The sequence below is a fragment of the Pistacia vera genome, unplaced genomic scaffold, assembly GCF_008641045.1.
Source record: "Pistacia vera cultivar Batoury unplaced genomic scaffold, PisVer_v2 Contig693, whole genome shotgun sequence".
Taxonomy (NCBI): Eukaryota; Viridiplantae; Streptophyta; class Magnoliopsida; order Sapindales; family Anacardiaceae; genus Pistacia; species Pistacia vera.
The window spans coordinates 8,331-22,816 of record NW_022196549.1 but is presented as its reverse complement, the minus strand read 5'-3'; the positions used below and the strand labels follow the sequence as shown (position 1 = coordinate 22,816).

The following is a 14,486-nucleotide window of genomic DNA, read 5'->3' as shown; positions in this document are numbered from 1 at the left end:
AGATAAAAAATTACTGCTTTGATACCGTAAAGGAGATATGTTTGTGGAATTGAATTAATCTTTCTTATTAGAAATGAAACATATAAATAGTACAGATGTATAACAAGAATAAGAACTCACACCTAAAGATCAGGATGAATAAGAGACTCCTATTCCTAAGGAAGACAACAACAAAAACAGATCACTAAGCTGTTTAAACATAAATACAAAATTCAAACAATTCTGCAATCTACCTATTCTACAATCTATCCGTTGCAAATATCTATATATCTATATAATCCTGAAGCCCTTGCAATTTGAACGCCACATATGACTCTATAATGGTTGCAAGCGTCAGCATGTTATTGGTTTAAGCTATAATTGATGCACGTGTTAACATGTTATTGGTCTACGCTATTTGGTATCACTGCATGCATTCAATGTTTTCTAGAAACACTTCACCTTCACATTAAGGGTGCGTTTGGTTCTAGGAATGTTTTGTTGTTGAAAAGGTAGGATTACTAGTGAGATATATTACCTTGAAGATTATGGGGCAATGTTATATCAATATGTTTGGTTAGATTAGTGGGTGTAAATAATTAAGATTTTTGGTTGGGAAGAATACAATATTATCGATAGAAGCTTTTACTGAACTACCCTTCCTTTTTAATATAATAATAACAATAATAATAATAATAATAATAATAATAATAATAATAATAATTTATTATTATTATTATTATTATTATTATTTAGAAAATTCTTTTAACCCCCTATGTAGACGTAAAAATCCACTGGTACGGAAGGAGGGATTGATCCTGTGAGGTTGAGGCCACTAGCAATCTGCTGTATCTGCACACGTAAAGAAACACGCGTGAAGCGACGGAAAACACCGGGGTGGTGTTTGCCGTAGGCATTCCGATGCTCAAGTTAGCAAGGCTGAAAGAGGCTAGTATAGTGAGGGCTAGGGAGTAGAGAGGTTACCAAAAGTCTAGTCGGGGACTGTGACTACGGCTATGAGATGAAGTTCTCAAGCTAGAACTCCGGGGTCTCTAGGTGTAGTGTAATCTGCCTTGTGAGAGGGCTAGCCTCTGTTTAAATAGTGATTATCTGGTCTCCCAATCCTGGTGGGATTGGGAGTTCTCATGGTGATCGGTTCCCTCTCGGGATAAATCTCTTGGTCCCATTACCTTGGCATGAAGAGGAGTCCAGGTATGACTCTGACAAGGACCTTAGAGGAGTTGAAGTTGTAGTGGGCTACTTTACCTGTGTTTGGATAGGCATGTGACCTATGAGTATCCATGGGCTCTGAATTCGTTCATAGGTCCAGGAAGTGAACTGGGACTAGGAGGCTTGTGGTCGGACAGCTTGGGCCGATTGTACTTCGTATCAAATGGGCCTAATCCGAGGGTTTTGGATTGGGCCGCATAGGGACTGGGCCTAGTCTTTCCCTCATTGTTGGACCCTTTTTCTCATTTGGGCCGGGGACGATTTTTGGCCCTAACAGTTTGCCCCCTACTCTCTGAGTTAAGGTTTTCTTAGGTCAGAGAGTAGGAAGCGAAAGGGACGAATTCGGTTGCCCTACCTAAGTGATCGATTATCGGCGCAGCTGTCCAGCTTGATGCGGGCGATTAGTAGTCAAAGGTCGCTTGGCGTCCCCTGCCGATTTGGACCACGCGGTCATCCCATAAAGGAGCGCCCGATCGGTACAAAGGGCTGATGAGCGAGAAATATTCTAGGGCTCACGTGCTCGTTCGGAGTGTCCTGTCGACTGGAGGAATTAGCTAGCATCTCTAAACAGAGGTGTTGGCTCGGTATCCCAGGTCGAGTGAGTTTGATTCGATCTCTAGCTGACGGTTTGTTCGGTCGGAGAGCTCGAGTGATGGAATGGGTGAGATGGACTTAGACGGCTTGCTAGGCCGGACGACTTGTGCTCGGGTTTCCACGTGTCTCTTCACTGGATGCCAAAAAACAGAATAAGATGCTCAAGCCTTGACATGGCTGCCCACTCGCCCGGTATGGAAGGCCGAATAGGCGTGGCCTCCCGCTTTGTTTGTCTGGCGATGTTATACGGGCCGGGCCTTTCAAAGCTAATCGACCCGTCGGGAGGACCTATTGGGCCTGTGAAGCATAAGGGCATGTCGGATCCATTTTGGGAGTTATGCTCTGAGTCGGTCGAGAGGACAGGGCGGTCTAACCGTACGGTGCTACGGTTTCCTAGGTGCCTTGGATCACTACCATGTGTACGGTAGCGATCGGCCCGTCGTTTCGAAGGCAGGAAAACGAAGAGGCATCCTGACCGTTGTGTAGTAGCAAGCCGCCACGTGTTCGCTTCTGTCAGGTTTCTTTTATAAAAACTTACAAATGGACCGTTCGTATTCCATTTGCATTTTTCTTCCATTCTTCTGCAAACTTGTTCTTCTTTCTTTTTCCTTTCTTCTTTTCATTTTCGTTCCAGTTTCTTGAGTAGTGGTGGTTTCCTTCTACAGTTTCTGGGATCGTTTTACTGTAAGTACTGTTCCCTTTCGTCTGTTCTGTTGTTCGTTTGTTTTTGCTGAGGGCGAACGAGGGTAGTGCTGAGTCATCGATTCGGTCGATCGATAGGGACGATATATGTCCTAAAATTCCTCAAGTTGAGTTAGTTGGGATAGGCCGGTCGGTGCTGAAGGGCGAGCGGTTACTGGGGTTTTCATCGTACTATTCGGTCGGGTGAATGGGGCGAGTGGTCTGACACTTAAGGTTTTGGAGAGTTTAGTTATAGAGAACAATCAATTGATTGGGGTCGATCGGATGGGCTGAGATGTCAGATTCATAATCGAGTAATCCGAGCGGGGTTGGGGCGGATGTTAGGAATGAGTATGAACGTGCCCCGACCATAGTGATGATGCCCGAAGGCTCTGTTCCGACGGGCGTACCGACCAATGTTACTGTTGCTGCCATAGGGACTAGTGCTGCTGGTCCGAGTGAATCGAGCAAGCATGGGGAAAGTGGGGAAGACTCTGAAGGTGTTGGTAGTTCACCCTCGTCCAACAGTAACTCTGAGGAGCCGAGCCAACAGGGTAGTGAAATCTTGGCTAGGGATTACCCGTCCGTGCTTAAGGATAGCGACATGTGGCGAATCCAGACTATGTATCGTATTCCGGGTTCGGTGGAGATCCGGGCACCACGGTCTTATGAGCGGGTTGATTGGGAGGTAAAAGGCTGGGTTAGTGTTTATGAGAAGTGGTTCCATGATGGGCTGAGGTTGCCTATTCCTCGCCTCGTCTAGGAGGTGCTGAACCACTTCATGATTGCCCCATCGCTGATCATGCCGAACGGTTGGAGGTTGCTTATGTTAGGAAACGACCCGGTTGCGCAGCAGAAAAACAAAAATTACAACCATGGATCGTTCCTTAGAACCCAAAATAAGGGCACAGAAAATTATAGTTTATATTTTATAAGAATCTGCAGAAAAATAAATCCAAAGGTTTAGATTCATACCCACGTTTGGAGGCTCCACCAATATTGTCTTTGAACGTGTTTGCTACCGATCCAAGTGTAGGATCGAACCGTAGAGGTCCACATAAAGACAATCAACAAGAACCAAGGAGGGATTTGCTAGATCCTCCTTGGCCTTAAGAGATCAAGAAGAAAACAAAAGTGTTTGTTTTTCAATGGAACAGTAAAAGTGGCATGGGAGAGTTTTGGCTGGAGGTTTTTTTTTTCTTTTCAAAATTGAAGAATGAATAAAATAACACACACACACTTTTCCAACTAAAACCTTTTCCTTTTATAGTCTTATTTTAGTTGCCCTATTCCCATATGGAATGGGCTTGGGCTACAACCCAAACACCCCCAAATTTGCCAAACACTCTCAATTAGATATTTTAATTTAATTCATCATTATTTCAATTAAAATCAATTAATATTTAATTAACATTTAACAATAATGATGATTTAATTAAATATGTGCGAACACACATTTAACCGTAATTTCACTTATTTAATTTTTTAACAAATTAAATAAAAGGCTACGACCTCAGCAAATTTAATTGCACTGTGAAATTACCAAAATACCCTTTCGCCTAAAAAGACGAAAACGCCCTTCTTTCTTCTTGGCTCTTAAATTATCTTCTATGTGTGTGACCCATAGGCTCCTCATCATACCGGTAGTGTATAGTATCGCGATTAACACCAATTAATCGTCTCACTAATACACAGACCAAGATTGGCCCCTAGCAAGGCATCATGGCCACCCGATAGATTCGGATTCAGCAAAGTAGCTACCTGTCAACGATATGGTTACCGTACAATACGATCCTTTCATCATACGTTATCTCGACGAGACGAAGGCATAGAAATAGTGTCAACCTTCGGTTACTCTCGATATTATATATTCAGTTTCTGGACCAATGACCCGTATTATAATCTGGATAGAGCAACAACTCAATCCCACTGTGGCCACAGTTTTAGTGTCATTGCCATATACTGAATTGCGCCGTGAGATAACTTCTCCCGTACCCGGGAGTGATGAATCCTTTGTCAATCCACCATAGTCTTGATACACTCCTTGATATAGCCAATCACCACCGTACTGACAGCTCTGAATAGAACTGCGTTAGGCTAGTGTCAAACTGTACCAATCGGTGCACAAGGCGCTCCGGTGATCTCAAGTCTAAGGATCACATGCACCACCATTCGTTAGAGGATTTGTTCCATAGACACTGGGGTTACCATCCATATGGAATCCTCTGGTGGGTCAGTCCAGTGAACTTGCTGCGGTATATCCGCCTACAACAAGCACCCATGTGTTGCACCAGGTTGTCACCAAACAACCTTGACAAGTGAGATCAGTCACTGCCTTTCGACAGGGTCGTTCAACACTATGATAGCCTTACCGTATTATCTGTGCCCTTACTTCAGAATAATACTAGGGCTATGGACGTTTCTAGAATGGCCATCATATGTGCTCATAGGGTTCTCACTATCAAGATTTGAAACACTTGATACCCTCGTCACGGTTCTACCATTCTAAGGACATATATTAATACATATTGCAATAATAATGATTTACGCGATATAGAATAAAATGTCTTTTTATTATTGATTGATGAACATTATTACAAAGAGTTAATTCTACAATAATTGATTGACTCTAGGGCATCTACTCTAACAGCTTATGGCCTTGGAGGATCTCTGTGTACAGAACCAGGTGATGTTTGGGCTGCACGAACTGTTGTACTCGTATTTTCTTAAGGAGAACGACAAAGAGAAGGGTCGATATCTGATTAACCTCAGGCATGATCGGTCTCACCTAGTGACCGACCTCCGTTCTAGTGATAAGAATTGGAAGGATCGGTACTTCTTTGTGCAGGGTCAGGCTGTATTTGAGGAGAGAGGCCAGGGCGATATTCCGAGATGTTGGCGAGCCACTGGTGAGAACCTTTGTCTTTCTTTGTACTTTGTTTACTAAATCTTATTGTGTTTTTTGTTTGCAGAGCTTGAGTACAATCGGGTCGGGCAGAGCGGGGACGGTTTGGACGTGCAGACCCAAAAGGTGCTAGTCATTTCAAATGCGTAGAGGGATTGACGAGTAGTATTGGCGGAGGCCAACCTCAGGACCAGCCATCTCTGGGCCAGAGTAGAGGCGATTCAGCGAGGTATTCATTTCCCTTCATTGAAGCAGACTTGGGATGTGCTTCTAACCCGGTACTGCAATCATACCATTTATGATGAGGCCCGACTGAATCCACTAATAGTTGGAGAGTTTGCGCTTGTAGAGACATTGATGAAGAAGCTGACCGTGCCCAGTGCGAGTGAGTCCATCGCTCGGCGTCAGAAGAAAAGGAGGAGGGAATCCTCGGCTAGAGAGGATAGGAGAATAGAGGATGTACTGGTGAGACCGCCACCGCCACCGCCACCGCCAAGCCGTCAGCCCACTGCTGGAGCAGGGTCATCCCAGATAGAGATCTTGGATGAGGAGATTGAGACTATCACCTTCCGTATTCCAGCTTCTGCGTCGACCTACTTTGACGCATCCTCCATTGGCAAATTGGCTGACTCTTTTCTGTTTTCGGTCGATGAGACCCGTTTGAACCAGATGGGGGCAGTCGCGGCCGCAGACTAGGGGGTGTCCTGCGCTTTCCAGGTAGGGCAATGGTTTTATTTAATCTCGCTCATCACGGTTTATACTAATGATAGTGTTTTGTTGTGCAAGCATTCACGAGCAGTCTGCACCTGAGGAAGTCCATAGTGGCGCAGGAAAAGAGGATATAGGATGTGTCCAAGGCGAACTCCAATCTGCGCCAGAGGGAGGCGACAGCCTAGAAGGCCGAGCAGGAGAGCCAGCAACGTCTAAAGACGGCCGAGGGTGAGTTGGAGAGGCTGAAGAGAGAGTTAGCCAAGAAGACTGCTGAGATTGCGTCCCTGAAGGAGCAATGCCTCTCCATTGCTGATGATGCCATTATTAAGGCGCGGGGGGAGCTCAGGCTCGAGTATAAAGCTGGGAACACTTCCCACTGGAATCCGGATGAGGACATCCAGCTCATGCAGGAGATGCTGGAGGAGGGGGCTGAGCACACGGAGGAGCAGATGCTCGATTTTGCTAGTCAGCCGGGACCATCGGTCATCAGGGACGTGAACGACCAGGCTGCAAGGACAGGCACTAGTGTTGGTGATGGGGTGACCGAGTCGGAGATGGGAGAGATGACTTGCATCGACAACACTTAGCTTTATTTCTGTTCACTCATGTATTTTGGGGCCTACGATGCCCTCTCTTGGCGTGTGTGCCTTTTATTGTATTTCTGAACTAAGCCTCCTGAGGCTATTTATATGTTAAAACCTGCTATTCTGTTTTTGATGATTTCTTGATAGGTGAATGAGTTGTTGACTGCTTCTTTGCTCATAGATGCACTAGGGGTTGAACTCTTATAGTTGTGCTATGACTTTGGTGCGGCCGAGTGGCTGAATTGCGTAGACTCTCTGCTAGGCTGGGTCAATGATTTATCGATTTTTGAAGTGTGTAAGAACTCGTCATTCGGTCTGGCTGTTTGGATGGGTAGCTTCATGAACCGGGCAGGGCCAGTCGACGGTGTACATCTGTGGATCGAGTATGCCGATTCGAAGGTGTGACTTCATGGGTTGAGCAGGGATGACCCGAAGGTGTAATTTCGTGGATTGAGTAAGGTCGATCGAAGGTGTAATTCAGTGGATTGAGCAGGGTCAATCCGAAGGTGTGATAACGTGGATCGAGCAGAGTCGATCCGAAGGTGTGATAACGTGGATCGAGCAGGGTCGATCCGAAGGTGTAATTCTGTGGATCGAGTAGGATCAATCGGAAGGTGTGATTTCGTGGATCGAGCAGGGTCGATTCAAAGGTGTAATTCTGTGGATTGAGCAGGGTCAATCCGAAGGTGTGATTCTGTGGATTGAGCAGGGTCGATCCGAAGGTACGATTCTATGGATCGAGTAGGGTCGATCCGAAGGTGTGATTTCGTGGATCGAGGAGGGTCGATCTGAAGCTGTGATTTCGTGGATCGATCCGGGCCAATCCGAAGGTGTGATTCCGTGGATCGATCCGAGTCGATCCGAAGGTGTGATTCTGTGAATCGAGCAAGGTCGATCCGAAGGTGTGATTCCTGTTAGGAAACGACTCGGTTGCGCAGCGGAAAACAAAAAATTTTTACAACCATGGATCGTTCCTTAGAACCCAAAATCAGGGCATAGAAAATTACAGGTTTTTATTCTATAAGAATCTGCAGAAAAATAAATCCAAAGGTTTAGATTCATACCCACGTTTGGAGGCTCCACCAATGTTGTCCCTGAATATGTTTGCTACCGATCCAAGTGTAGGATCGAACCAAGAAGTCCACACGAAGACAACCACCAAGAACCAAGGAGGGATTTGCTAGATCCTCCTTGGCCTTAAGAAATCAAGAAGAAAATGAGTATTTGATTTTTCAATCAAAAGGGTGATAGTGGCGTGGGAGTGAGTGTATGAGGTGTTGTGTTTTTCTCTTTGTTTTTCAAAAGGCAAAAATTGAATTAATTATCAAATCACACAAACACTATTCCTTTTATAGGCAAACCAAGTTGCCCTATTCCCACATGGAATGGGCTTGGGCTCCAACCCAAACACCCCATATTGCCAAACACTCCCAATTAGATATTTTAATTTAATTCATCATTATCTTAATTAAAATCAATTAATATTTAATTAACATTTAACAGTAATGATGATTTAATTAAATATGTGCGAACACACATTTAACCGTAATTTCACTTATTTAATTTTTTAACAAATTAAATAATAGGCTACGACCTCAGCAAATTTAATTGCACTGTGAAATTACCAAAATACCCTTTTGCCTAAAAAGACGAAAACGCCCTTCTTTCTTCTTGGCTCTTAAATTATCTTCTATGTGTGTGACCCATAGGCTCCTCATCATACCGGTAGTGTATAGTATCGCGATTAACACCAATTAATCGTCTCACTAATACACAGACCAAGATTGGCCCCTAGCAAGGCATCATGGCCACCCGATAGATTCGGATTCAGCAAAGTAGCTACCTGTCAACGATATGGTTACCGTACAATACGATCCTTTCATCATTCGTTATCTCGACGAGACGAAGGCATAGAAATAGTGTCAACCTTCGGTTACTCTCGATATTATATATTCAGTTTCTGGACCAATGACCCGTATTATAATCTGGATAGAGCAACAACTCAATCCCACTGTGGCCACAGTTTTAGTGTCATTGCCATATACTGAATTGCGCCGTGAGATAACTTCTCCCGTACCCGGGAGTGATGAATCCTTTGTCAATCCACCATAGTCTTGATACACTCCTTGATATAGCCAATCACCACCGTACTGACAGCTCTGAATAGAACTGCGTTAGGCTAGTGTCAAACTGTACCAATCGGTGCACAAGGCACTCCGGTGATCTCAAGTCTAAGGATCACATGCACCACCATTCGTTAGAGGATTTGTTCCATAGACACTGGGGTTACCATCCATATGGAATCCTCTGGTGGGTCAGTCCAGTGAACTTGCTGCGGTATATCCGCCTACAACAAGCACCCATGTGTTGCACCAGGTTGTCACCAAACAACCTTGACAAGTGAGATCAGTCACTGCCTTTCGACAGGGTCGTTCAACACTATGATAGCCTTACCGTATTATCTGTGCCCTTACTTCAGAATAATACTGGGGCTACGGACGTTTCTAGAATGGCCACCATATGTGCTCATAGGGTTCTCACTATCAAGATTTGAAACACTTGATACCCTCGTCACGGTTCTACCATTCTAAGGACATATATCAATACATATTGCAATAATAATGATTTACGCGATATAGAATAAAATGCCTTTTATTATTGATTAATGAACATTATCACAAAGAGTCAATTCTACAATAATTGATTGCCTCTAGGGCATCTACTCTAACAATCTCCCACTTGCACTATAGCCAATCATTCATGTATTTAATACCAGCAATCGGTTGGTGGTTGTCAGTCGGGAGTTCGTTGTTTGTGCACTTGAACCCTCACCGTATTGCCTGTTGGATGACGTCTCCCTCTGGTGTAGTCAGTATTAACCCGAGTCCGCCTCCATTCACGTTACTTGATCCATCCACTGAAAGAGTCCACTTGGAGGGTGACCCACTGTCCATACATAATATTTCTTCCTCTGCTCACATGGTGGTGCTTGGGGTGAAATCAGCAATAAAGTCTACCAATGCTTGGGACTTGACGGTAGTGCGAGGCTGGTATGATATGTCGAACTCACTAAGCTCCACTGTCACTGTGTGAGTCGGCCTGATAACTCTGGTTTGTGTAGTATCTTCTTGAGTGGGAAGGAGGTGAGGACGACTATGGGGTGGCACTGGAAGTACGGCCTAAGTTTCCTGGATGCATGAATGAGCGCGAGGGCCAATTTCTCCAGCTGACTGTACCGTGTTTCTGTGTCGAGGAGTGACTTGCTGACATAGTAGACCGGTAGCTGCTTCGTGTCTTCTTCCCGAACTAACACTACTGAGATTGCTGTCTCTGAGACCGCCAGATAAGTGTAAAGTTTCTCCCCATCCACAGGTTTGGAAAGAAGCAGAGGGGAGGTCAAGTACCTTTACAGCTGTTGCAAGGCTTCCTCGCAGGAGGTGGTCCACTCGAACTTGTCGAACTTCTTGAGTGCATGAAAGAAAATGTGGCACTTGTCGACGGATCTGAAGATGAATCGGCTCAAGGCGGATACCCGTCCTGCCAGGCGCTGGACGTCTTTTATGCAAGATGGAGATGGTATACTGAGGACCGTTCTGATCTGGTCGGGGTTGGCTTCTATCCCACGCTGAGTTACCATGTAGCCTAAGAATTTACCCGATGAGACGCTGAATGAACATTTGGCTGGATTCAACTTCATGTCATATTTCCTTAGGACAGCGAACGCCAGGCTGAGGTGGTCAAGATGCTGCTCGGCTATCAGGGACTTGACCAGCATGTCGTCGATGTAAACCTCCATAGTATCCCTGAGGTGTTCGACAAACATCTTGTTAACTAGTCATTGATAGGTAGCCCCGACGTTTTTTAGACTGAATGGCATCACTTTGTAGCAGTAGGTTCCCCTCTCCGTGATGAAGGCTGTCTTTTCTTGGTAGTCTGGGTGCATTAAGATTTGGTTGTAACTTGAGAAAGCGTCCATGAAACTAAGAAGCTCGTGGCCTGCAGTCGCATCAACCATCATGTCGATATGCGGGAACGGGAAAGAATCTTTAGGGCATGCTTTGTTTAAGTCCGTGAAATCGATACAGACTTTCCACTTTCCATTCTTTTTCTTTACCAACATGACATTTGCCAACCATTCGGGGTAGTGGACTTCTCTGATCATACCGTTGCTCAACAGCTTTTCAACCTTCTCATTGACGATCCAGTTGCGCTCTGGTGCGAATTTCCTTCTCCTCAGCTTCACTGGCTGGTGATCTGGATTTACTTTGAGATGGTGGACCATGGCCTCTGGACTTATTCCTGTCATGTCGGCGTGGGACTAGGCGAAACAGTCTTGATTCTGTCTGAGGAATTCTATCAGCTTTTCTCTTGTTTCGAGCCCTAAGTAGGAACCTATCTATGTCTTTCTCTCAGGGTCATCCGGGTGTATCTGCACTTCATCCAACTCTTTCATGGATGGTTGATCTGGCTCGGTCAGAAGGGTTGGATGAGACTGTAGTTGCTATGAAGTGTTACCCTTGCCCTTGAAGGCATTCTTGTAACAATCTCTAGAAGCTTTCGGGTCACCCTTGATTTCTCGTACTCCCAATTTGGTAGGAAACCTGATTGTTTGGTGGAAAGTGGATGGGACTACTGTTAGTAAACGGTCCCGTATCCGCAGCGGAAACAAAAAAATAATATAACAGGATCGTTTACATGAGCCAAGATCAAGGGTATAATTTTACAATTTTATCATAATAAGAATCTGCAGAAATATTAAACATGAGTTAAGAGAAACAAACGCACGTTGGAGGCTCCTCCAAATTTGTCGACGAATGTTTTGCTACCGATCCAAGTGTAGGATCAACTTGCGTAGTCCACCGAAGACAATCTCAAAAAAAACCAAGAGGGATTTGCTAAATCCTCTTTAGCTTTAAGATTAAGAAGAAAAGCAAATCAATTGAAATTGATTTTGGGCCAAAAATTGGTTCTGCCGTGGGAGTGTAAAATGGGGCTGTGTGTTTTGTTTTTCAAAGAAAAAACTCTCAAAGAAAATCACACACTTTTCTTTTTATGTAAAAACAATTTGCCCTAATCCCATACGGAATAGGCTTAGGCTCCAACCCAAACCCCCATGTTGCCAAACACTCCCAATTTGATTTATTTTATTTTCCATCATTTCTTAATAAAAATAATTATATATTTAAATATATATAACATTTAACAATAATGATAATATATTTAAATATGTGCGACACACATTTAAACGTAATTTCACTTATTTAATTTTTCTAACAAATTAAATAGGGCTACGACCTCAGCAAATTTAATTGCACTGATTACCAAAATACCTTTTCACCTTAAAAGACGAAAATGCCCTTCTTTCTTCTTGGATCTTAAATTTTCTTCTAGTGTGTGACCCATAGCTCCTCATCATATCGGCAGTGTATAGTATCGCGATTAACACCAATTAATCGTCTCACTAATACACAAACCAAGATTGGCCCTAGCAAGGCATCATGGCCACCCATAGATTCGGATTCAGCAAAGTAGCTACCTGCAACGATATGGTTCCGTACAATTCGATCCTTTCATCATACGTTATCTCGACGAGACGAAGGCAGAGAATAGTGTCAACCTTGTTACTCTCGATATTATGTATTCAGTTTCTGGACCAATGACCTGTATTATAATCCGGATAGAGCAACAACTCAATCCCACGGTGGCCACAGTTTTACTGTCATTGCCATATACTGAATTACGCCGTGAGATAACTTTCTCCCATACCCGGGAGTGATGAATCCTCTGTCAATCCACCATAGTCTTGATACACTCCTTGATGCAGCCAATCACCACCGTATTGACAGCTCTGAAAAGAACTGCGTTAGGCTAGTGTCAAACTACACCAATCGGTGCACAAGGCGCTCCGGTGATCTCAAGTCTAAGGATCACATGCACCACCATTCGTTAGAGGATTTGTTCCATAGACACTGGGGTTACCATCCATATGGAATCCTCTGGTGGGTCAGTCCAGTGAACTTGTTGCGGTGTAATCGCCTACAGCAAGCACCCATGTGTAGCACCAGGTTGTCACTAAGCAACCTTGACAAGTGAGATCAGTCACTGCCTTTCGACAGGGTCGTTCAACACTATGATAGCCTTACCGTATTATCTATGCCCTTACTTCAGAATAATTGATTGGCTCTAGGGCATCTACTCTAACAACTACTCGCATGTCGTGGATCCAGGGTCGGCCCAAGATGACATTGTAGGGTGAAGGGGCGTCGATCACTAGGAAGACAGTTTGTCTGTTTACTCCACTGACATAGATAGGAAGGAATATCTCTTCGATGGTGTACTTCTACTCAGAACTAAAACCAACCAGTAGGGTCAGCCTTCTGTTGATGTTTTCTTCTTCCAAACCCATAGCTTTCACTACTGCGAGGAACAGAATGTTCGCTGATGACCCTCTGTCTACGAACACCCTCTTGACAAGGATGTTGGCGATCTGGAGAAAGACGATTAGAGCATCATAAAGAGGGGCGGTCTGGGTGATTGGCTCGTTGTCTCCGAACTAAATTACCTGATGGGAGTGTGACCGAGAAACTGGGCGGATTGATTGTATCTCATGGTGGCTGTTAGCCCTGGTGTATCGTTTGGCTGATGAATAACTGACCCCGCTGATTTCTGACCCCCCGGATATGAGTGAGCAGAATCCTTTTGGTGTGGGCTCTCGCGGGGGTGGAGATGTTTCTTTGCTGCTTTTCTGGCTAATGGTGTGCTTTCCTTTATCTGTCAGCAGATCTTGGAGATGTCCCCTCTTTAATAGCGTGGCAACTTCCAAACACAGGGCAATGCAATCTGGGGAGTTATGTCCATGGTCGCTGTGGAATTCACACCATTTGGTCGTGTCTCTCCTTGCTTCGGCGTTGAGCTTGCCTCGCCACCTAACACTAGATCCCATTCCTTTCATGATCGCCACTACTTGGGCTGGTTCGACATTGAGGTTATAGTCTAGTATTTTGTATCGGCTTGGTCCGACCTGTCTATTATCTGTTCTGGGTGGCTGACGGTCATATTGTGGCTTGCGGTCATATGGTTTCCTGACTTTTTTCAAGTAACATGCTGGGGGTTGGTAACGAGTTTCCGTCGGTCTGGCATCTGGCCTCCTATCAGTCCGCCTTGGGTCGTACCTGGCGTGGATTGCTTGATTCATCTCATCTTCTTCTCACCTTATTTGTGTCACTGCTCTGGCCAAGGCGTCTTCCATCGTTGTTCAACCAAGCTTCGTCAATTCTTTGTACAATTCCCCATTTGGGAGGAGGCCTTTCCTAAATGCGTCTACGGCTGTCTCGGGGTTACAGGCAGGAATGGAAATTTTCTCTTTGTTGAATCTGTTGACATACTCTTTCAATGGTTCTCCCCTTTTCTGGTATACTCTGTATAGATCGGCCGACAATTTCTTGAGCTTCTTGCTGCTGGCGAACTGCTTCACGAAGGTGTCAGTGAGTTGTGCGAATGAGTCGATGGAACCATTCAGGAGATTTGTGTACCACTGGAGTACTGGGCCGGCTAAGCTTAAACCGAAGCTCTTACACATGCAAGCTTCCCTCAGCGCTCGGGGTATGGAGATAGTGAACATTCGTTGTTTATACGAGGCTATGTGATCATCCGGGTTGGTTGTGCTGTCATAAGGCTTCACGCTAGGAATAGTAAATTTGTGGGGCATGTCGGCTAGGGCGATTGCATCCGCAAAGGGCGAGTCAGCATAGCAGTGAGGCTTGCTCTTCTTGGTGGGGATCGGCATTCCTGGTATTCGCCTC

The 14,486-nt window shown here is 44.8% G+C and overlaps 1 protein-coding gene across 1 annotated transcript; it reads right to left on the bottom strand.

The window, feature by feature from the left end:
- Positions 1-13,024: 13,024 nt before the first annotated feature.
- Positions 13,025-13,879, bottom strand: LOC116113955. Its single transcript, XM_031400107.1, has 2 exons — positions 13,247-13,879; positions 13,025-13,171 (listed from the first exon to the last, which is right to left on the bottom strand). The coding sequence occupies exons 1-2, from the start codon at positions 13,877-13,879 to the stop codon at positions 13,025-13,027; spliced, it is 780 nt and encodes a 259-aa protein (XP_031255967.1).
- Positions 13,880-14,486: the final 607 nt, after the last annotated feature.

Coding starts and splice junctions, on each gene's coding strand:
- LOC116113955 (XM_031400107.1), bottom strand. CDS start 13,879: ATGAATCAAGCAATCCACGCCAGGTACGACCCAAGGCGGACTGATAGG. Junction 13,172..13,246: donor CTCGGTCACACTCCCATCAG/GTAATTTAGTTC, acceptor GTCTTTCTCCAG/ATCGCCAACATCCTTGTCAA.